The 24,419-nt window shown below is 43.7% G+C and overlaps 1 protein-coding gene across 1 annotated transcript in view; it reads left to right on the plus strand.

The window, feature by feature from the left end:
* ARCN1 (archain 1) overlaps window positions 1–24,419 on the plus strand; it is a 736,356-nt gene that overhangs the window by 301,945 nt on the left and 409,992 nt on the right. Inside the window, exon 5 of the mRNA XM_044080918.1 lies at window positions 16,726–16,890. Coding sequence (XP_043936853.1) covers window positions 16,726–16,890 — 165 coding nt within the window. The remainder of the gene's footprint in view (window positions 1–16,725; window positions 16,891–24,419) is intronic.

The following is a 24,419-nucleotide window of genomic DNA, read 5'->3' on the forward strand; positions in this document are numbered from 1 at the left end:
AGTTTTTTGCCTAGACCCAGAAAACAGTCACAAATTTTGCTCACTCTGTCAATCATTCATTCCCAAAACCCTTAAGTTAAGGCTTCCTACACTCATCTCCTTTCTAGAGACCCAAGGGTCTTAAATTCATGGCTCAGTCCAAGCTGACAACTTCACATCTTTCCCTCTGCCACTGAAGAAAAAAACTAGAGAGGCCTCCAGTGGATCCAGAGTCCAATGTTTCTGAAGCTGATGTACTTGCTGAGGTTTCAGAAACTGTTATATGTCAGGTTACCTCTCATTTGCCCACTACTGTGACCCATTGGAGGCTGGTATGGCTCCTGAGGCTTTGCAGAATACTGATACATCCGATGAACTGTGTCTTATTTCCAAGGGACCATGTGGTATCTTTCAGATTTTAGTTTGGGAAGCAATCCCAGGCTAATAGAAGTTGTACAGGATTTTGAACCTCTGCTTCTCCTCTAGGTGGATGTTGCACCTAAGATGAAAAAAACAGAAGACTGGGCATGTAGCCTGTCCCTGTCAGCAGCTAAGGAAAAGAAGTGACAAGTGGAGTACCTCAGGGTTCAGTCCTGGGACCGCTCTTGTTTGGCATCTACTTCTGTGAAGTATAGGCCAACACTAAGGGACTCTGGCTAACAAAGTTCGCAGATGACTGCAAACTGGGAGCCATTATTGAATCCCCAAATAATGTGGATATTCTGCAAAAGGACCTTACAGAAACAGATGCTTGGTGCCAGAGCCATGGGTTCAAGCTTAATGCCAAGAAATGTATAGTTTTCACCTTTGGGAAAAAATATGTACCCTTGAATTACCATATAGGTGGCAGTACACTAAACACCGAAAGTGTGATGAGAGACTTAGGGACACAGGTGGACAGTGGTCTCACCTTCGATAACCACATCGCCACAACAGTCAGGAAATCCTTCTATGTGGCACACCTCATCACCAAGGGCTTTTCATCCAGAAAAAAGGAGGTCATTGTCCCACTGTGCTCCTCCCTCATTAGTCCCAGTATATACAGTACAATGCCCTGTTTGGTATGTACCTCACAAGACATCTGCAACAGCTGGAAAGGCCACAGAAATGCCTCACTAAAAGAATTACAGGCCTAAAGCAGATGCCCTATGCTGACTGTCTAAAAAAAAAACTCCAGCTATACTCAGAGACAATCTCTGCTTAACATACAAGCCATGTCAAACCCTGAGCTGTTGGACATGCTCCACTTAAAGAAATCTCAATCCCTCAGAACCACACGCTCCAGGGATCTAAACCTTGTCACCACAATGAACAAAAGATGCTGGAGAGATAGGTTCCTGACCCAGAGACTCCCCATACTCTGGAATAGACTGCCCTTACATGTCAAGCAGAGCGCCTCCTAGGCCCTCTTCAAAAGGAACCTTGACGATTGGATGGGAGATAGAAAATTCACCTCAGGAGTTATATCAGTTGCCCTGCTAGACAGGGGTCCAGGGAAGTAAATGTTGTGGGAAGAAATATCCAGGGAATTGTTATGGCTGGGCTTGTGTAAGCCCTAGGGCCGATAGCCTAGTACCAACCTATGGATAGACTTCACAGGGGTTGTTTATAGCTATTATGTCTTTGAAACCTCCCTCCTTTGGGTGCCCGCAACCTACTCCTCAAAAACGTACCCTGGTTTCCGCTTCTGAAGAACAAGACTTATGACTCTGACCATTCTCAGCACTATTCCTCTCAGCTACATTCTCCAGGACAAATCTCTTCTTATGAAAAGGACTCCCTGAACATCAGATTCCCCTATTCAGGAAGCTCCCTTTGGGGAGACTATATGCAGAACATGATGCACCACTGTGAATGGCAATCTACGTATATGTCTGATATTCAGATGAGGTACACATAGCCTCTTGGAGATGGATATCTCTGCCTCTTCTCCGGTCCCTTCTGTCCTTGAGGTTTTCAGTCCACCTCCTCTGCACCTGAATATCATTCACCAGCTCCTAAAAGACCAGACTGGTTTTGCAATGTGCCTGATGTTTTTTAAGAAATCAGCTTGACATGGTGTGTTCGTTCTATGTGTGAGAGAGACACTTAAGTTATGTAGGTTGCACATTTCACATTTTTTCCATTGGTTAAATTGTTTCTTAAACTTATAATTGTACTTAAATACACAGTGCACAGTGAATTGTTGGGCCTTTGTCTTTTCTGAAATGATTTCAAGCCTGCATAACTAAAGCCCTGCTGGTGATTTCCAGCTGGGTGAGGAAAGTAAACCTATATTTTTTTGTGTGACTTCCTGCTTTCTGTTTACTTGCATCATTTTTTTCTATTTTAAGAAATCTGCTTGGCCTGGAGATTATGTTCTATGAGAGAGATAGACACTTAAATTATCTAGGCTGCACATTTCACATTTTGTTCATCAGGTAAAATTGTTTCTTGACTGCACTTTTTAAACTAGATTTTAACCAGTTGCTGCATTATTTCTGCTTTTTACTGTTTGCGACTACATTGCTTTCTTCACTTGATTTCAACTGTATTGGTAGCCTAGATAGCATAGTCTAGATTCAGATCTGCTGAATCTAGCTTAGTTATACACATGAGCATTTATTTATTTATTTCACAATTGTTAACCGGGTTAGTCCAACTGAGCACATGCCCATTTTCAGTGGAGACCCGAGGAGAAAAGCTCCAAAAGCAAATTCTTGACATAATAACATAGTTAAGAGTATAAATTAGATAATCTACAGTGAAGTAAAAATCACATTATAATTGTTAACAAGTAGAGGTATCATTTTTAGTTAAGAAATTCTTTGAAGATTAAGTAGATTAGCAAAAAAGTTGAACAGATAAAGAAAGAGAGAGGTCAAGTAAGATCCTGACAGGAGTAGATCCAGTTTTTTCTGGAAGTAGTATTTTAGTTCATTTTTTAAGCTGTTTGTGTGATGTTTTGCAAGTTAGAGGGGAGGCTGTTCCAGATTTTTGTTACGGATGTTTTATATAGGAGATTGCCTATATTGATTTTGGGTGTACATGTTTGTAGGAGAAGTTTCTTTATATCTCCATCTTGCATTAGAATGGGCTGCTGTGCACCCTTGTGACAGCAGAGTGTAGATTCAGCCTTGTCTGCTTTTTCCTATTGGTAGATTAGCTTAAATATTTTTTTTTTTTGCCTGTGTTTATGCCTTGTGTTTGAGCGTTTCTGCTCACCGTGCAGTGGGGGTTAGCAGTATCCTGTATAGAAGTAAACGCCTTGAAACACAATTTTTCCCTAGACATCTGTCAGTGGAACCCTCCCAAGCTTCCCTGCTGTATTACAGGCAACATAGATGTGTACTGAGCAGCATTGTCACACTCATCCCTAGCCTTCACTAGAACAAGCCCCATTTGTTAGTCCTAAGGCAAAAAGATAGTCTAACTAGCCCACTCCCTTCCCTAAAAGTACATATGGTAAAAAAAAAACTGCTTAATGGATGGGCAGTTTCCCATCATTTCTCTAGCCAGCCAGATTGACATGGGTATCCTGAGGTAATGTAGCAATTGTCTCATGTATACTGACAACCACTTACTCCTAAAACAAATAAAATACACCATGTAAGATATGTAACTACATTATGAAATTGGAGTTAGTTCTCTCGCGTAACAACAAACCGGGCATCAAACAGGCTGCCAGCACCCACACTTCAACCCCTTACACAAAATAAGGTTACAACACATAAACCTGCATACACTACGAAGCCTCCCAAAAGGTTAGAGACCTCCCAAACGTAAACCACTTGCATAGACTGCTATACAAATAGTACCACTACATGTAACACACACCACTGTCTCAGCAAATAAGCACGTAAGGCAAAACACCTCAAAATATAATATCTTAGTCATAGGCAAATCCATAGTGAGATGTACAGATGTCTCCCTCACCACGCTGGACAAAGCCAAGGTCATGGTCAACTGCCTGTTAGATGCCAGGATCTGTCAAGTCATGCATGCACTCGTCAGTCAACAAGTACCGTTATGACTCCGTCATAGTCAATGTTGTGGTGAATAACTTGAGACTTAAACTCTCTGGACTATAAGAGAAACATGACTGAACTCTGTCTCAAGCAGGCATGACCCTAGCCCTAAGCAGCATTCTGCCATCACCCAGGATGATTCCACAATGTAAAGAAAAAATGATGGACTTTAACAAGTGGCTTAGCTTCTGGAGTTGGTCCAAGGGGGATCCAGTATCTGTCAGCCTGGGAAGTCATGATTGACAGGCCACACTGCTTTGCCAGAGATGGTGTGCACCTGTCTCCTGTAAGTTTTCGGATATTGGCAAAGGTGCTTACCTCCCCCATAGTGCCATTTTTAGGCAATATTAAAACAAAAAATTTCCGACATAAAATATACTCAAGACAAACTAAAGGTTTTGTTGCTTAATGGTAGGATTTTGAATGGGTAGCTGCACTCCTTGGAAACACTTGCACAGATGTTAGCTTCTTCCAAGGTGAGGTTACTGAGACATGGTTCAAAGCCACGGAGGGTACCCCGGCTGTTCAAGGCTACAATGCCTCCTACGCGTTCATACCTCAAAATGAGCATGAAAGAACCAAAGATGGGTGTGTGACCATCTTCATTAAGGCCAAGTACACCTCAAGACTGGTCAAACAGTATAACTCTCTCGAACTATTCAATGTTCAACTAACTGTAGCCAAAGTACCTTCCCCACATCATTGGTAGGTAGAAGTTCCCCACCATAAACCAGGAAAAGCACACCACCCACCTGGACTTACTGGAGTCACATACCATACAGCCCCAACACCTTAGTCATGGGAGATTTCAACTATCCCTGTATTGACTGGGATGTGTACACAAGCAGAAACATGCTCACCCAGAGGTTCCTGGACTTTGCCAAAACAGATACTCTGCAACAGTCTGCATAGGTTCATAGGTAGGTACTAGGCTATTGGCCCTAGGGCCTATATAAGCCTAGCCAAATGGTACCCTGGCTTTTGCCACCCAAGAAAATAATTTTCCTGTGCCCCTGTCAAGCAGAGTCACAGAAGTGATCCCCAGGGTGAATTTCCTATCTCCCATCCAATCATCAAAATTTTTCTTGAAGAGTGCTAATGAGGAGCTTTGTTTGATATAGATAGGTAGTTTGTTCCAGAGTATGGGAAGTCTCTGAGACAGAACATGCTGGAGGGGATAGATTCCTGTTTATTGTGGTGACAAGGTTTAGGTCCCTAGAGCATGTAGCTCAGAGGGATTGGGATTTCTTTACATGGGGCATGTCCAACAGTTCTGGGTTTGACATAGCTTTGTATGTTAGGCAGAGATCTCCTCTGACTAGGCGATATGCGACGGAGTAAAGCTGCAGTTTTTTTAGATGGTCTGCATAGGGCATCTGTTTGAGGCCGGTAATCCTCTTTGTGAGGTATTTCTGTGGCCTTTCCATTTGTTGTAGATGTCTTGTGAGGTACATACCAAAAGAGGCTTTGCAGTCTATAATGGGTCTAATGAGTGATGAGTAGAGGGGAACAATGACCTCTTTTTTTTTTTTGTATGAGAAACCTTTTGTGATGAGGTGTGCCATGTAGAAGGATTTCCTGACTACTGTGGCAATGTGATTATCAAAGGAGAGACTACTGTCCACCTGTGTCCCAAGGTCTCTTATCACACATTCGATGTTAAGTAGACTACCGCCTATGTGGTAGTTCATGGATACAGAGTTTTTACCAAAAGGGATGACAATGCACTTTTTGCCATTGAGCTTGAGGCTATGGCTTTGACACCAGGCATCTGTCTCAGTGAGGCCCTTTTGTAGGATGTCCACATCGTTAGGAGATTTGATTATGGCTCCTAGTTTGCAGTCATCTGCGAACTTTGTTAGCCAAAGACCTTCTGTGTTAGCCTGTACTTCAGAGAAGTAGATACCAAACAGGAGAGGACCTAGGACTGAACCCTGTGGTACTGCACTTGTCACTGGTCTGAAGTTGGATTTAGAGTCTGCTACTTTCACAGTGTGGGTTCGGTCAATGAGCCAGTTGGCAACCCATCTTGTGACATAGGGATTTATACCTAGTTTAGTGAGTTTTTCTATATTTCCAGAGTGCGGGATGGTGTTGAAAGCCTTGGCGAGATCTAAATAGGCTGTGTGTACCACCTTACCCTCATCTACAGCTTTGGTGACCACTTCAAAGAAGTCTATCAGGTTTAGGAGACATGACCTGCCTTTTACAAACCCGAACTGGGTAGGGTCCAGAGTTTGGAGATTACCAATGTCATTGTTTATAAGTTCCATGATGATACGCTCCATAGCCTTGCAGACCAGGCTCATCAGGCTAATGGGGCGATAGTTCCCGGGGTCCGTGGTGGCTCCTCCCTTGTGGAGTGGGATAACCGTTGCTGTGCGCCATTCAGTGGGAACAAAGCCTGAGGTGAGGCTATGATTAAACATGGTACTTAGGTCCGGTGCCTGTTCGTTCTGTAGTTCATGTAGAATGCAGCCTGGGATGTTGTCAGGTCACATGGATGCTGTGTTCTTGGCTTTGGAGAGTGTGTTTTTTACCTGTGCAGCCGTGATTACAGGTACTTTGCATTCTTCCGGTATAGAGATGGGCCCTTTAAGGGATGAGAGAGGGGTAAAGTTAGCACTGAACCTATCTGCCAGGATTTTGGCAACATCAGTTGGTTCTGTATATTTAGTGCCATTGTGCTGTAACTCAGAGCAGATCTGAGTGTTGCCATTGAGATTCTTGACATAGCTATAGAATGCTTTGTGGTTGTCTTTAGAATCAGTGGCGATTTTGTTTTTGTAACTAGCTTTGGAGGATTTATGAGGGATCTCAGCTTCTTACTGAGGCTGACCACAGAGTTCCTCCAATCATGGGATTTTACTATTTTTTGCAACAGTTTCTTTCTTCTGTTGTAGAGTTTGTTTATAGCAGGGGACCACCAGATTGGCTTCCTTTTTTTGGAGGATAGCATCTTGGTTCTGTTAGAGATTGTACGATCCATGCACTCATGTGAGTGCTTATAAAGTGCAATTGTATAGGATTCAGCAGTCGTATCTCTATTGTCTGTCAGCATGGGTGTCGTGAAGTTTGCCACTTCTGTCTTAAGAAGCGTGAAGTTGGCTTTGGAGAAATTTTTTACAGTGGGTTTCCCTAATGGGGGGGTGGGGCTGGGATGTGGACGTCTAGGGTGATTTGTTTGTGGTCGGAACTGACCGACGAGGAATTGACCTCTGGTGTGGAACACCGGTTGCCCATGTTGGTAATGACCAGGTCTGGGATATTGCTCCCCCTGGTGGGGGTGAGGATAAGTTGATCCAAGGCATTGGAATTATGTACACAGAAACATCATCTTTTGCTCCCTCTGGCATTTGACACATTGGGACTGTCTTCCTCCCTTCTCATCTGCCAATGCTACATCTACTTCTGACATATTCATCTAGGAAATCCAGCTCAATTTTAAGTCCCCTTGCTTCCTTGACCTGTCTGAAAGCCCCCCCACCCCTCGGGATATTCTCTGCCTTTTGATATTCTTAGGTTAAAACAAAAGAACAAATCATCCATTGAGCCATTGTTATACATTTCAGCTACAGACCAGAAAAAGAAACTTTAGTAAGCAATATAAGAAAGTACAAAAGCATGTTGTTTTTTACACTACATATATCCTACTGCTTTGGTTACATCCCCATAAGGGGCTCAAATGTCCTAGACTTAGTACTCACAAACATGGGGGGGGGGTCATGCTGCCTGTCTTGACCTAGCCAAGGCTTTTGACACAATCCTCCACTCTGGTATTGGTGGGAAACTCTCTCCCAGCTGGGGATCAACCCTTACATGGGCTAGCCATTTGGCTCATTGACAAAACATGTACTTAAAAGTTGGTGACTCCACCTCTACCATAGACCCGTCACCAGTGGCATACTACAAGGATTTGTGCTGGGCCCTTTACTGTTTGGAATCTATTTCTTGGGAAGTCCAGGCTAAAGCAAATGGTGTTTGGCTTACCAAGTTTGCTGATTGCAAATTGGGTGCAAAGTCCCGCAACCAATGTTAATATATTACAGGAGGGGCTAACACAGACATTTATTGGTGCCAAAGCCACGGTCTAAAACTAAATGCTAAAAAGTGTATTATTATTCCTTTTGGAAAGTGGAGTTCCCTGTTAATTACAATATTGACAGCACCTCACTAAGTTTAAACCCAGTGGTGTGAGATCTGGGAACACAGGTTGAACGTCAGCCATCAAGTTTCTACAGTGGTAAGGAAAGCCTTCTACATTGTACATCTTATAAGTAAGGGCATCTCATCTAGATCTAAGGATGCTATAACTCAGCTGTATTCAACCCTCATCAGATCACTAATAGAGTACAATGCTCCCTTTTGCGTGTACATCACCAGACACCTACAGTAGCTGAAGTAACCGCAGAGGTTTCTCACCAAGAAAATACAAGACCTCCAAACCAAGATCTAAGTGGATAGACTTAAAGCCCTGTCACTGTACTCTGTATCGTATAGATTGCTGAGAAGCAACTTGTGTCTGGCCTACAGGGCAGCTGCTGATCCTGCCCTAATGGAAATGTTGCACAGCCGCAAGTAAAATGGCACAAGAGTCAGTCGCTCTAGGGATCTTAATCTAGACTGTGACATAAACAGAAGATGTTGGGGAGACAGATGCATCTCCCAGAGATTGTCTTCTCTGGATTAAACTTTTCCTTTCACATGAAGCGGAGCTCCTCACTGACCTTATTTAAGCACAGCCTAGACAAATGAACGGGAGACCACAAATTCACACCGGGGGTAGCACCCATGTCCCTCATGGGTAGGGGTAGTTGGTATTGATCATAGACTCACTCTGCAAATTATGTCCATCTAACCAAGGAAGATTGGGGCAACTCAAGATCAATATGGCTAGGCTTGTAAGGCTACTAGTCTAGTAACCTCCAATAAACCTATACACGAATCCAGTGGCAGACCCCTCTGTAGTACCCCCCCCCCTTCAGATAAGCCATCTAAGCTTCTGCCCAGTCCTAATGCCCTATCTATGGACAAATATAGTAGGGTTATGGATAGATGGGGAAAGAAGGTTTACCACTCTGCTACTTGTTTTCTCTACTGCATTCCTTAAACAAAGTTGTACTTGCTCGTCTTTTCTACAACATAGTCTAAGCATCAGATGCAGAGCTTACTATTTCAGCCCACTCAAATAGCCAGACTCGGCTTTAAGTACTGTTAGGATGCTATGGATTTTTTTCTAGGCCAATTGCCACTGGGTCTGTTCACAGATTTGCATAGCTTTACTGTTACCCTATGTCTGAAGATTTCAAATAAAAAATCTTGGACTGTCCTTTGGAAAAACACTTACTTTTTGGCCCTCCGGTTGCCAACCTATTTGAACCTCTCCAAGACCAAGGTAAGGCTATCAAAGACTGCAGGCAGATTCTACTGTCCTCATTTTCTAGATACTACAAGAACTACCCATCTAAATTTTTATTAGAAGGGATCCTAGGACAACTCAGAAACAAAGACCCCCCCCCCTGGAAAAGGTACTCTGAAAGAATCCATAGGGAACTTCCAGCTGGGAGGTCGCCCTTTTAAAGCAAAAATCTGACTACCTCTGCCTAGAGCCCCATTACTCCTCTTTCCCAAAGATCATCACTCTCCCTGGCCAAGTGGGAAGCTAATACCACAGACAAGCGAGTCTGCTCCATCACTGAGGACAGCTATGCCCCTTCTTGGCAAGTTATTCTCCCTCTGAACGGCATGCCACCACCTCAAAACCAGATATCCTTTCTGACCCCATTATTCAAGACCTCTTGAATCAGGGCACCATCAAGCAAGTCCCAAAGGACTTCATGCGAAAAGGGTTTTACTCCAGGATTTTTCTAGTCTCAAAGAAAGAAGGGCAGTGGAGACCCATCCTAATCTGTCTCTTCTAGACACTTGCTTGAAGGTACCATCCTTCAAAATGCACTCGCTTAACACTTGCGCCTTTTCATCCTTCAAGCATTGTTTGTGTCACTAGATCTGAAAGACACCCCATTTGTTGTCCTTGCAGGAGATTCTTCAGGTTTTCCTCTGGCTCCTCACAATTTCCTTTCCTGCTTTTTGTTTTTTCCACAGCTGCAAGTGTTAACAAAGTGTCTAGCTCCAGTAGTAGCTTTGTGTCACTCGGGGAATTCTTCAGCATTTACACTTCACCATCTAACTTCTGACAAGTCTAGTTTCACTATAAACTACAAAACATCCCACATGGTCCCTATACAGTATCTGGTTTTCCTGGGCTGCAGACTGGACACAAAGATAATTAATGTCTTCCTACCTCACGCGAAAGTTCAGACTGTCCTGTTTTTTTTTTTTTCTTCCCAAAATCTCTCTGCCTTGCTGACCAATAAGTTACTTTGGTATTCATGGCAGCCACCATCCCAGTTTTCCACTTGACCAGACCTCACAGGAGAAAAATCCAGTGTTAACTGAAATCTGTGTGGTTCCAGCACTGTTGCCCGTTGGACACCTTGATTTCCCCTCCTCTCTTGTTTCAAAAAATGAGCTGATTTGGTGGAAGGGACAGGTCATCCTCAACCCAGGACTGCCATTCACACTACCTCCTGAACTTAACAGCTTCACATAGATGCCTTGGACGAGTCATGGGGGCTTGGACAGGATCACACTGAGTGCAGGGGAAATGACAACCTCAGTTCGTGAAGGAAAATATTAACCTGAAAGAAAGGAGGGCTCTTCTACAAACTCTTCAGATTTTTGCCCACCTCTGAAAACCAGGGCCACTCCTAGTGTACACGGACACCATCACAGCCATGTGGTGCATAAACATGGAGGTACTAGGTCTTAGCAAATGAGCAGGTTAGCACAGGAGGCATGGAACTTGGCAGTCCAGATGGACATCACACACAGCAGCTGCATACATCCCTTGTCAGGACTGTGTGCTAGCAGATTCCCTAAGTTGCTCCCTGGTGGATCCCTACGAATGGACATTGAACAGAGGGTTTTTTCTAGATGATCACACTTCATTGGGCCCTCTGAAGATAGACCTCTCTGCATCACCAGCCAAACAACCAATCCGCTTACCCAGTTCTGCACCAAGGGACTCTCTTCCACAGCTTGGAGGACAGTTGCTTTTTCCTTCCAGTGGACAAGTAAGTTCCTGTACGCTTTTCCTCCTCTGCCTCCTCTTCCAAAAATTCTTCTCAAGGCACAAAAGGAAGAACCCAGTCACCTGATCAAGGGGAATGTCAGGAAAATAGCTGTTTGTTTAACCAGATCTGCTAACTTGGCAAAGAGAATTACTGCTCCATCCCAATCTTTTATCTCACAATTTGACCCTATAGATGATAGGATTTTAATTCCTCACATATCTGTTCCTCAGATATCCATTCTCTGAAGAAGTTCAAGTCATTCAAGAGGCCAGGAGACCAGCTACTAGAAAATGTACAACTAAATGGAAAAGGTTTTCTTGTTGGTGCCATAAACATAGTCCGGTCCCAGTTTATCAGAAGGTCCTCCTGTACTGCAATATCTTTATAAACTACTTTGATTAGGTTGGGCCTACTCTTCTGTAAAAACTCAGCTGTCAGTGCCTGCCTTCCTTGTAGCTCTCCACCTATGGCTATGACAGAGGTGAAGCTTCTTCCACAGGGGAGTCCTGCATATTAAATCACTAAGGAAATCCATCTCTCTCTTGGGATTTTGATTTTGTGCTAGAAAAGTTTACAGTGCCTTCTTTTGAACCAGCATCTTCAACTTCTCAAAAATTCTTTACTTGGGAAAACTATCTAATAGATATTGTGTAAAAGTAAAGTTGTCTTCCCTCATAGTAACAGCGTGATATTTTTAGAAATAGTATGTGATACTAAGCTTCCAAAGTGTGCAGAAAGAAATATGCAGCAATCAAGTGCGATTGTCCTGCAGACACATTTTTTGCTAGGCTAACAAGATATGCTGTGGGCTTACATTAGTAACAGATGGCTATGATAATAGAGGCTTCATGGAAAGTAAAGGCTTGCTTAAATAGCATGATAAGCTGAATACATACAAAGACTTAATTGACAGAACGGATCTAAGAAGGGGAAATATCTAACAGTACAAAAGGAAATGGCTGCCTTGTCTCAGAGTACACCCTGGTCTTCTCAGAAACTGATAAGGAAACAAAACTGATTAGGTTTACAGTATTCTCAGAAATTAAGGGACAGAAACTGGTGTGGTCCACAGTAAAGCCATAGGATCATAGGAGGTTACTAGGCTAATGGCCCCGGGGCTCTTACAATTCTAACCAAGAGTTTATCCTGAAACCTCAGCACCTGTCGCCCCTGTCAATGAGTGACACAGGTGGAATCACTGGGACAAATTTGTTTTCCCATTCACTCGTCAAGGTTGTGCTTTAAGAGGGTCAGCGAGGTACTTTGTTTCAAGTGTATCGGATGTCTATTCCAGAGACAGGACAGCCTCTGGGAGACAAACCTATCTCTCCAGCAGGTTTTGTTATGTTGCAGATTCAGGCCTTTCGAGTGGGTAATGCTAGAGGAGTTAAGACTTACAGATATGGAGCATCTCTAGTAGGGCAGGGTCCGAGATTGCCTTGTAGGCGATAAACACAGCACCTCTGAGCAATCTGTACAATACTGACTAGAGTGGCCGTGATTTGAGCCTGTCTGCATAGGATAGGTTTTGGAGGCCATGGATTCTCTTTGCAAGGTATTTCTGTGGCCTTTCCCGTTGGTGCAGATGTTTGGAGAGGTACATATCAAACTGGGTGTTGTACTCAATTATTGGTCTAATGAGGGAGAAGTATAGACAGGGAATAACCTCCTTTTTTCTGGATTCAATCCCTTTACTTATGAGATGAATCAAGTAAAAGGCTTTTCTGACCACTCCACTACATGATGGCCGAATGTGAGATTATCAATCTGAGTGTCCAGGTCTCTCACCCCAGGTTGTATGCTTAGGGGGTTACTGTTGATGTGGTAATCAGTAGCGGCCTTGTGTTTGCCGAATGGTATGATACATTTTTTGCGTTTTGCTTGAGACCATGACTTTGGCACCAGTCATTAGTTGCTGTGAGACCCTCTTGCAGTATGTTAACATCATTTGGGGAGTCACTGACCGCTCACAACTTAGTTGTCTGTAAACTTAGTCAGACACAGGCCTTTATCTTTGCCTGGATCTCTGAGAAGTAAATGCCAATCAGCACAAGTCCCAGGACAGATCACTGGGTAACTCCACTAGTGACAGGTCTGCCGTCGGAGGTGGAGGTGCCTATTTTGACCTTGATTGTCCTGTAAATGAGCCAGTTTGCCACCCACCTGATGACAGGGATTTACACCAAGTTGTGTTAGCTTCTTGATGATGCCCAAGTGGGGAATTGTGTCAGAGGCCTTGGCCAAGTCAAGGTAATCTGTATGTACTGACTTTCCCTCAGTCAGGGCCTTGGTGACCAGGTTCAACAGGCAAGATCTGCCCTTGACAAATCTGAACTGGGTGGGGTCAAGTGCTTGGAGATTGCCTATGTCCGGGTCTATATTAGATCCACGAAAGCTTAAATGTTTGAATCTCTAAAGGTCGACCCTTAGAGATCGAACAATTAAGTGTTTGAATTTCTTTAAAAATAATTACAAGTGAAAAAAAACGAAAGGGTTTAAGCAGAGGGGCAAGCCCCCAACTACTTAAATATACCAACTCCAAGATCGCGCTACAGTGTAGGGAATGGGAAATTTCCCATTTCCGTACTGTAGTTCACTGAAGTGCAATCTTGAAGTTGGTATATTTAAGTAGCGGGGGTGTGGGTGGTGCAGGGGGGCTTGCCTTCCTGCTATAACCCTTTCCTTGTATATATTTTTTTTTATTTATTTTTTTACAACTTCGAACATTTAACTGTTTGATCTGTAAAGGTCGACCTTTCCAGATTCGAACATTTAAGCATTCATTGTTGTAATATAGACCCCTATGTCCTTGTTTATGAGATCCGTAGTAATACACTCCATGGCTTTACAGATCGGACTTGTCAAGTTAATTGGGTGATAATTTTCAGGGTCAGTAGTGGCACCACCTTTGTGTAAGGGGAGGACAATGGCACTTCTCTACTCTGCTGGAATATGAAGCCTGTACATAGGCTGTGGTTGAATAGGGTGCGCAATGGCGAAGCTGGTTCGTGCTGGAGATGGTGCAGAATAAAGCTTGGGGGTACTATCAGGTCCTATGGAAGCTGCGTTCTTTGCCTTGGATTGGGCCTTGAACACTTGCTCTATGGCGATATAAGTTGTGGGACAAGTATTGGGATGTCAAACGGGCCTCTGTGGGGGCAGGAGGGTGATGTTTGCGCTGAACTCATCTGCTAGCCGGTTGGCTAAGTCAACAGGATCAATGGAAGTGATTAAGTACTAATTCGGAACAAACCTGAGCCTTTGCCATGGAGGTTTATGATGCAACTGAAGAAGGATTTGTGGTTTCCCTTTGTTTCAGAGGCTAGTTTCGATTCATAACTGGCTTTGGAGGTTTTCACTAGTGATCTAATTTGCTTGTTGAGGCTAATGAGGAAGTTTTTTCAATTTGGGAATTGTTCCTTTTTACTCTTGGGACAACAGTTACTTCCTTTTGTTGTAAAGCCTGTTAACAGATCATGTCCACCAAACAGATTTGTTTTTCCTTGGGAGCAGGTTTTAGTTGTGTTGAGTATGGCTGAGGCCATGCAGTTGTACAGGTACTTGTATACTGCATTGGCATACTTTTCAGCATCCTGTAAGGGGGGGTGGTGGTGTGAAGTTGCTGATACCCTCCATTAGGCTGTAGTAGTCAGCTTTTGGGGAAGTTATTTAACTTAATTATGGCTTGGGGGAGGATTGGGTGGGATAGAAAGTTCGAATGAAACAGTCCGATCTGAACTCACTAGGGTGGAACATACTGTGGGAGTGGTGCAGTGGTCTCCCATGTTGGCATAGATATGCCAAGAATGTTTTCAAGAAGATTTAAACTTAGACTGTATAAAAAGTGACTGAAGACAACTGGCTGGGTTGTTACAAAGAAAATGTTAATATCTCGATAGTAGTGTTTGGTTAGTCAATATTAGTAAATATTAAGTATAGTTACAGTTGTACATTGTCTTGGTCTGTTTGCTATTTTAACACTATCCTTCCCTTGGCTGTCATATGTGTCAGGATAGTTTGCATTATAAGCTCTCATGGCTATTCACCCTTTTGTTATTTTTCACAGTGACAGGATGACTTTCAGGACTAATCCATCCTTCATGTCTGAGCTTCAATCAGGCTATTCACATACCCACTTTCTTTCCCAGTCAACAAAATTTGGGAGATGATCTTACATTCTCTGAACATTCACAGGCAGCTCAGATTTTTAGCTGGACAAAACTAAATCCTTCAGAAAGACTGACCAGATGCTTTTATCATGTAGGATCCCTAAGCTGGACCAGCCAGTCTGCAAACTATTGCTGATTGGATTTCTAAGGTGGCCTCTGTCTGCTACTCCTACAAATGGTTAAGACCTTGCCTTCCTGCCGTAAAGCACATTCCACTAGGGCAGTGGCTTTCTCAGGTGCTTTTCACAAAGGAATTGACCCCAGGTTTGTCTTGGATGCTGCCACTTGGTCCTCTGTACACATCTTTACCAAATACTACAACATTTAATGCTTTTTACAGATCCAGGGCTGCCTTTGCTAGGTCCGTCCTGTCTGGACTGCTGGACAGCTCTTCTCCCAACCACCCTTGTGTTCCCCTTCAGCTCTGGGAATCACCCATATGTCAGGAATACAACAGCAGTGATTTCAGTCAGGACAATAGTACAGTATTTCATCCCACCCTCCATCCCCTCTTTCTCTTCCTCACTTTATATTTTTTATTCTTCCTCCCATTTGCTTACCAGTGCACTGTTACGTAAGAATGGGGAAGTTTTCTTACCTATTCCAGCTACACCCCTCCTAGCTGACTAGTCTCCCTTCCTGTCTTCAGGCCATAGCCGGCCTTAGGCATAGGCCAACTAGGCGGCTGCCTAGGGCACCACTCTGGTAGGGGTGCTTTTCCAGTATTTATTTGGTGTAGGTAGACCAGGATGGGGGCACCAGGTAGTGTGGTGGGGGGCACCGTGGAGCCCTTTTGCCTAGGATGCTAGTTGAACTAAGGCCGCTCCTGCTTCAGGCTACTGACTTAGAGTCCGAGAATCCACACTCATGCATCCGTCTGTATACCCCAGTGCGCATGAGTTGAGGTTGTGCATTGGATGTGTGGCCTCTGGAAGGTAAAGCATTGGTACCCCCACCGGGCGTTAGTAGTGACAGCCTATATGTCAGGAATACTGCAACAGTGATCAGTAGGACATTTACGGTTACATTAAGTTCATACACAGCTGTGCTTTTGAGTCACAGGTCAGGGTTTTTGTACGTTAGTGTATGGATTTTTGTATGTGCTGAATGTGAAGGGCTTTTCTGCAGTTTGAGAGAGGTTCATAGCAACAGAGTTAACCTATGGTCTAATAACTGTTAAACTCCAAAACACATGGAAGGACATACCTTTAGCAGATGTATGGCTGCTTTCTTTTTGGCTTTACATATATGTAGGTGTGAGCAATGATGGTGAGGCCTAGATGTGTGTGTTTACCACTGTGAAGGAGTTTAAAGCAAATGCTGCTGGTGACAATACAGTCTAAAAAATCTGACTTTTATTGAATGATAGAAAGCAGTCTCAGAATTGTGGTTGCCCACTGTAGGCTAATTAATATCCTTTCTCTCTCTCTACAGACCATCTGGTCCTAGCAAGGCATTGAAACTGGGGGCCAAAGGAAAAGAGGTGGAGAATTTTGTAGACAAGTTAAAGTCTGAAGGAGAAACAATTACTACTTCTACAATGGGCAAACGTTCTGTTGAGGCTGCTAAAGTGCTCACTCCTCCTGTTAATGTTGAGAGGTAAGTATTGAGCTGCAAAGAAATGTGTTTTGCACTGAACTTGAGAACATTCCTGTTAAGACATATTACAGTAACAGTACAGATTTTTTACCCACCTAGTCTGCTATTTTAATATATTCACCGTTCTTCCTGTCTTTCTGTGCCTGTGCTCTATTTTCATGTCCCCCTCCCTCTTACCCTTTCCTTGTATGCCTGTGTTTTTTCTTTCACTGTCATGTATTGTAGTCTTGTTATCCATCCACCACCCTACCCATAAAGAATTTTCTCAGGTCTATGGAGAAGTTGGTCCATAAAGTCTCATACCTACAGTGCTAATTGAACTGTGTTTAAGGTAATATTTGTCTCCCTTCATTGTGTATCAAAAGCATATTGGACACAGCATTATTGCTGCATTGTGTTTTAATTATTGTGTTCTTTAATTTGTTGCATTCAGTATTTGATTAAGCTACTTACATTGAAGAAAGAGCTGTTCTTAATTTGAAAGAAATTGTCACAGTTAAGTTGTTGCATTTCAGAGTTCCAGGCAGTTTTGTTGATTATCCTACCAGAGTAAAAGTATTTCCTACCCCCATTAACTCATGTTAGCAGTTATGAAGGTAGCCTGCTGTTTGTGTCTTCTTTCACTTCCCTTCTTATTTAGGTTGATCCTTCACTTTCGTCTGACTTGTGAACTCATATATCTTTTGTCACTCTCTTGGTCTACAGAGAAGTGTTCCAGTTGTTAGTCTGTGTTTACAAATTGTCCCCTCTGCATCTTGTACTGTCACCCTCCTGATGACATTCCAATGGACTTCATCTAGTAGCCCTGTGTCCCCTCTCTCTCTTTTTTTTAAAAGTCTCCAAACTTCATGCCGTGCATGAGATGAGGTCTTACCAAGATCCAGCATCATGAGAGCAGTACTTCCTTATTTCTGGACTCTGTCCTTCACTGGACACACCCCACAGCCATGCTTGCTACTGTTCTACTGTAGTTTTCCTGGTAGTTCAGTCTTGGCATGGTAATCATTTACGGTTCCTTTTCCTGTTCTGTCACCTTCAGTTCTTGGTACCTTGCTCCTGGATTATTGTAGATGAGTTAAATTGCATTGCATTATATTAAATTAATCTGCATTGCAGCTTAGCAGTCCACCTTTCTTCCCACTTGGCCAGCCTCTCCAAGTTCTTTCACCAGTGCAACGTTAGCCTTTTGTGTCATCTGCAAAAAGGTTCATCGTTTTTTTTTTTTTTTTATAAATAAACAAGAAAAACATTTATTAAATTATCATGTATGACATAGGCAGTTTTACATTTGTATAAATGAAAATAAACCATACCAATTAGAATTTCAGTTACAAACATTATGCATTGCAAACCATGCTGACAGAACTGTAGCTGCAAACAATGTACATTACTTGTATTATCCAGTCATTGTCAGTCAAACATTACATAGCTCATTCAAATTCTGCCTTCTTTTAAACCTTGTCCCTCCTCTGTATGTATTGATCCAACAATTCCCAATTTTTCCTATGTAATTAGCTCTTACCCTTTTCTAAAGATACCACTTCCAGTTTTATCTCAGTTACTGTCTTTGCTACTTGTAGTAAAGTTGGTGTAGACTTTAATTTCCATTCCAAGTAATTGCTTTTATAGGTGTTTACTAGGCTAACGACCACAAGGGCCTTTTTTAAGCCTGGCCATGCATCCTAAATCTCTGACAAGTACTGATACCCTTGATAATGTAAGCATGTGCCTGGGAGATAAATCATTTACAGGTTACCTTTGTCCATTAGAGACATAGGTGCCCAACCAGGGATGAATTTATGGTTTCCTATCCAGTTATCCAAGTTGTATTTGAATTGGCTTAGGGAGGAAACTCTGCTTCACATGGATGGGGAGCCTGATGTTCATCGTGCATACAGCTGCAGTCATAACAGATGGGTTCTCCTGCCATCAGGCGGGTCCTCGGTCGGCCGAATTCCAAAGTCTAGGTCCAGCGTCGGTTGTCGTCGCTTATTCCCTGACGTCAGTGTGACAGGGGTATAAAAGAACCAGCCGACGCCATTTTCTTCAGTCTTTCTTGCCGCGCGGTGCCCGAAGCAGAAGCAGTTCGCAAGTGCCGGTCGGCCAGCTCCTGAAATTACGAAAATTTTGCAACCGAAGTCTTCTTGAAAGCTAAGTACCCCGTTGGGGAAACTTTTCTTGCCTCAGACCGATGTCAGACAAAGTTAATAATTGTATTTCATGTGGGAAGCAAATACCGCATAAGGATTTTCATTCCCTCTGTATTCCTTGCTTAGGCCCAGACCACGACGTCTCGGTCTGTCGTTTTTGTGCTACTTTCAACAAACGCACCATTAAGCATCTGGCGGAGTTTGCCCAGCATTATTTTGGCAAAAAATTTAACTATATTATTTCGTCGGATACTCCGACTCCAGTTTTGTCTAAAAAACGCAAAGATAAGGACCGACACATGAGGTCCGCGGCCTCTACCGACACCACGCCAAAGCAGACTACAGGTGGTCCGGTTCTCAGCGAGGTGCCTACGCAGCCCCTGACACCGACGACACTTCATTGGCGGTGTCTTCTTTGCCCGAGGTCGCAGGCTCCTCAGCCCACACCCCGACTACAGATACCGAAGCCACTCTTGGTGGTGAATCTCAAAATGTAGACTGGTCTGCCTCCTCTCAAGGTGTCTTCAGACCTTCCTCTTCTTTTTCCATCAAGGCTTTCACTAAGTCTAAAGCAGCCATGCATAAGAGACCAGCTACACAGGGCCCTTCTCCAGGCCCCATGCCTAAAAAACAGATGCTTAAAATGGCTGAGGATTTAATTATTCTTATCAGGGGTTCTCAACCCCCCCCCCGGACAAAAGGCCCAGAGTGGAGGAAGAATCCCCCTCCTCTGACCAGGCCTCCATTATATCAGAGCACTCTGATGAACAGGAACATTCTTACTCCCCTTTTGAAGATTCTGATGCAGAGGAGTTCATTCCCTCTTTTTCCCCCCCAGAGGATTACTCATTTGGGGAAACCTTGCATACCTTAAGGGAACACTTTCACTGGGAAGGCCAAGAGTACTCAGATTCCAAGAAAAGGCTTAGGGATTTTCTCTTGCTACCTCAGCACAGGCCTCTGGCTATACCTCCTGTCTTAGACATACTAGATGATGTGTACTCGGAGGCCTGCCTTAACCCGGATTCTTTACCTCCAGCCCCAGTGAAGCCTGACAGGTACTACAGGGTTCCTGACTCGCACCAATTTTTATACAAAAGCCATGCGGCTGACCCAGAAACTATCTTACAGGGCCCCAAGGGAATTAAGGCCTCCACTGCTAAAAATCCATTACCTTCCGAGAGAGATTCCAGATCCTTAGAAAGGTGGGGAAAAAAGGTATACACCTCGGCCACCTTAACCATGAGGGCATTAAACTGCCAGTTCCATATGCTAAAGTACCAACAGTTTCTGTTATCACAATTGAGAAGTAAAATGTCACAACCTGAACAACCAGACTTGGAGTTGCAGGATTTGATGCATAGTGCAGAACAAGTGGGTAAACATACCTTGCAATGTGGTTTTGATGCTCTAGAGGCCTCATGTAGAGCTGCTGTTACAGGATCAGTGATACGTAGACATGCCTGGCTCAAAGAACAAACCTTACCAAATCATGTCAAAGCTAAATTACTAGATGCCGCTCTTCAAAAGGATGTATTATTTGGTGTTAAAGCTGAGGAGGTATTAAAGAAAATGGAGGAAAAGGCTAAATCAATGCAAACAGTGAAAGATTTTCTACAGGTACAACCTCCACGTTTCAGTAGAAATTGGCCTTCCAAAAATTGGTCCTTTCCAGCCATGGACAGACCCCAAAGAGGTAGATACAGGCGCCCGAGGGGCAGAGGGCAATCTCAAGGATCATTTAGAGGCAGACAATGGCAAGCTCCTACACAAAGAGGTGGTGAGGATAGTTCGCAGCCATTCAGAAAGCAAGCCCAATGACTTTCCCCTTTGCATGCCAAGCAAGGCTCAAATGGCAGCACCCTTAGGCGGAAAACTGGCATTATTTTCAAAAAATGGCATATTGTCACAAAAGACAAATGGATCCTGGACATTATAAACAGAGGCTACAGATTCCATTTTCACACCCTTCCAAAAATGAGAGGCATGCCAAACCTGCCACACAATCAAAGGGCAGAGGCACAAAGACAAATTTCAGATCTCAAGGACATGAAAGCTATTCAAGAGGTACCTACTCACGAACAAGGTCAAGGTTTTTATTCCAGACTCTTCCTGGTACCAAGGAAGGGAAAAGATTGGAGACCTATTTTGGACCTATCCATCCTAAACACATTTTTACTCGTACCAAAATTCAAGATGCTCACATTACAGCAGCTTCTTCCCATGCTGGGCAAGGAGTCTTGGCTGGTTACATTGGACCTCAAGGAGGCATACCTGCATGTCCCAATCGGACAAAATTGCAGAAGATACCTCAGATTTCTTGCAGGTTCAACCCATTATCAATTCTCTGCATTGCCCTTTGGCTTATCTACTGCACCCAGAGTATTCACGAAATGCCTGGCATCAGTAATTGCCTACTGCAGACTTCAAGGGATACAAATATACCCATATTCGGACGACTGCCTGATCCAAGCGGACAGCAAGCACATACTTCTGAAACATCTGACTTATGTAATAATGTTGTTGAATTCTCTGGGATACACAGTCAACAAAAAGAAATCAAGGCTAATACCCTCTCAGAAAATAATTTTCCTGGGTGCCAACTTGGACACAAACACCCAGATGGCCTACCTCACGCCAGAGAAGCAGGGGCAACTAACTCAATACTTCAGAACACTAGCAAATTTCACCAGGCTGACTGCAAGGAAAATCCTGCAGGCTCTGGGATTCATGGCATCTTGCATCCTACTAATCCCATGTGCAAAGCTGCATATGAGGAAACTTCAATGGTACCTGAAAAACCTATGGTCTCAACACAGCCACAGTTTGGAAACAATAATACCACTAATTCCATGTCTTCAAAAGGAATTTCTGTGGTGGGCTCAAGCATGCCAAACAAACACAGGTGTCCCATTCTGCAAGCCTCAAGCAAATCAAGTCATCACAACAGACGCCTCGCCTAGGGGGCGCACATGACAGATCGGTGCATTCAGGGCAAATGGTCCCAAAAAGAAAAGCACCTTCACATCAATCAAAAGGAAATGTTAGCAGTAATAAATGCTATTATAGCTTTCAAAGACCTTCTGCATCCAGGTCAACTATTGATAAGGACAGACAACACCACAGTAATGTGGTACATAAACAAACAGGGAGGAACCCATTCATACTCCCCTATGCAGGCTGGCCATGTCACTTTGGAACATGGCTCTGGAATTACAAATCGAACTTCAAGCACAGTACTTGCCAGGCAAGGAAAACACTCTGGCAGACAACCTAAGCAGAAATATGACAGATCCACACGAATGGAAGTTGCATCCTCAAGTTTTTACAGAGATAATTCAAGCATGGGGAAGGCCAGACATAGATCTCTTTGCCTCCCACAAAAATCACCAATTGACAAAATTCTGCTCAAGGACTTTTCATCCAAAGGCCTGGAGAGTGGACGCTCTCTCTTTCAGTTGGACAACAATGACAGTTTATGCCTTTCCACCTCTTCCTCTGCTGCCCAAAGTTCTATTAAAACCAGAGCAGACAGACCAAAGATGATTCTCATTGCTCCAGACTGGCCAAGACAACACTGGTACCCACTCCTGAGGAGCCTGACTCATTCCCCACCATGGACCCTACCTCTAATGCCTCTTCTTCTGACTCAGCACAGCTTCAAAACTCTTCACAGTCAGCTGAAAACACTCAATCTGGCCGCATGGAAGATTCCTTAACATCACAACAGACCCTACTCTCCAAGGAGGTGCAGGATGTCATTTTGGAGGCCAGAAGGCCGTCTACTAGAAAAGCTTACTCTGCAAAATGGAAACGGTTTTGTGCCTGGAATGAGAAAAAGGACCAGAATCCTGGAAAACTGAATTTACCTCAAATATTACAGTATCTAGCTGAGCTGCTAAGCAGTGGACGTTCATTCTCCTCCATCAAAATCCATGCTTCAGCCGTTTCTGCAGAATACAACACTGATCCACCTTTATTCTCTCACCCCCTCTTAAAACAGTTCCTCAGAGGGGCTAAGAATATAAAACCCCCAAGGAAACAACCAATACCTGCTTGGGGACCTCAATTTCATCCTAGAAAAGCTGACCTTGCCTCCTTTTGAGCCAGCTGCCTTCAACAGATTTGCAATATTTGTCCTGGAAAACAGCTTTCCTTCTGGCTATCACCTCAGCTCGTAGGGTATCGGAACTACAAGCCCTCATGGCTGTGCAGCCTTTTATCATCTTCCATCAGGACAGAGTTTCCTTACGAACCAACCCGTCCTTTATGCCAAAGGTGGTATCCAGGGTAGCTTTGAATCAGGCTATACACTTACCTACCTTTTATCCTAATCCTCAAAACAAAAGGGAGAGATTGCTACATTCCTTGGACATCCACAGACAACTGCGTTATTATTTGGACAGAATAAAGCCTTTCAGAAAAACAGAACAGCTCTTTGTGTCCTATGCTATTGGAGCTCAAGGGAAGCCAATTTCCAAACAGACAATCTCAAAATGGATAGCCCACTGCATACGCTTTTGTTACTCTTTTCATGGCAAAACTGTACCTGCAGGCATCAGATCTCACTCCACAAGGGCCAGAGCTACCTCTGCAGCTTTCCTCAGAGGAGTTCCTACCAAAGATATTTTGGAAGCAGCCACTTGGAGTTCTGTGCATACCTTCTCTAAGCACTACCACCTACCATTATACTCCAAAACTAGAGCAGGCTTTGCTACTGCAGTCTTGCAGGGCATCCTGGCTCCTCCTAGTTCCACCTAGTGCCTACCACCCCTTTCTTAGCTTTGGGATTCTACCCATCTGTTATGACTGCAGCTGTATGCACGATGAACATAGTACAGTTTTGTACCTACCATAAATGTAGATGTTCGAGTGCTAATACAGCTGCAGTCCAGGATTCCCTCCCTCCTTCCCCTCTTGGGGACAGGCCTATTGGCTAACACCTCCTCATACAACCTGATTGGGATATTCATTTATGGTGTATTTGCTTGCAACTACTGTGTTTTGATCATATGGCATTGCTTTATTACACAAATTTATGTATTGCCTTCCTTCTGGGGGCACCTGACATCTGGGGCAAGAAAAACTGAAGAAAATGGCGTTGGCTGGTTCTTTTATACCCCAGTCGCACTGACGTCAGGGAAGAAGTGACGACAACCGACGCCGGACCTAGACTTTGGAATTCGGCTGACAGAGGACCCGCCTGACGGCAGGAGAACCCATCTGTTATGACTGCAGCTGTATTAGCACTCGAACATCTACATTTATGGTAGGTACAAAACTGTACTTTTTGTAGACTGGGTAGTGTCTGGGATACATACCTCTCTCTCCAGCAGGTCCTATTTATGTCACAGGCAAGGTTTAAGTCTTTAGAATGGG

The sequence above is a fragment of the Protopterus annectens genome, chromosome 8.part0 (assembly GCF_019279795.1).
Source record: "Protopterus annectens isolate FY-2018-M chromosome 8.part0, PAN1.0, whole genome shotgun sequence".
Lineage (NCBI taxonomy): Eukaryota > Metazoa > Chordata > Ceratodontiformes > Protopteridae > Protopterus > Protopterus annectens.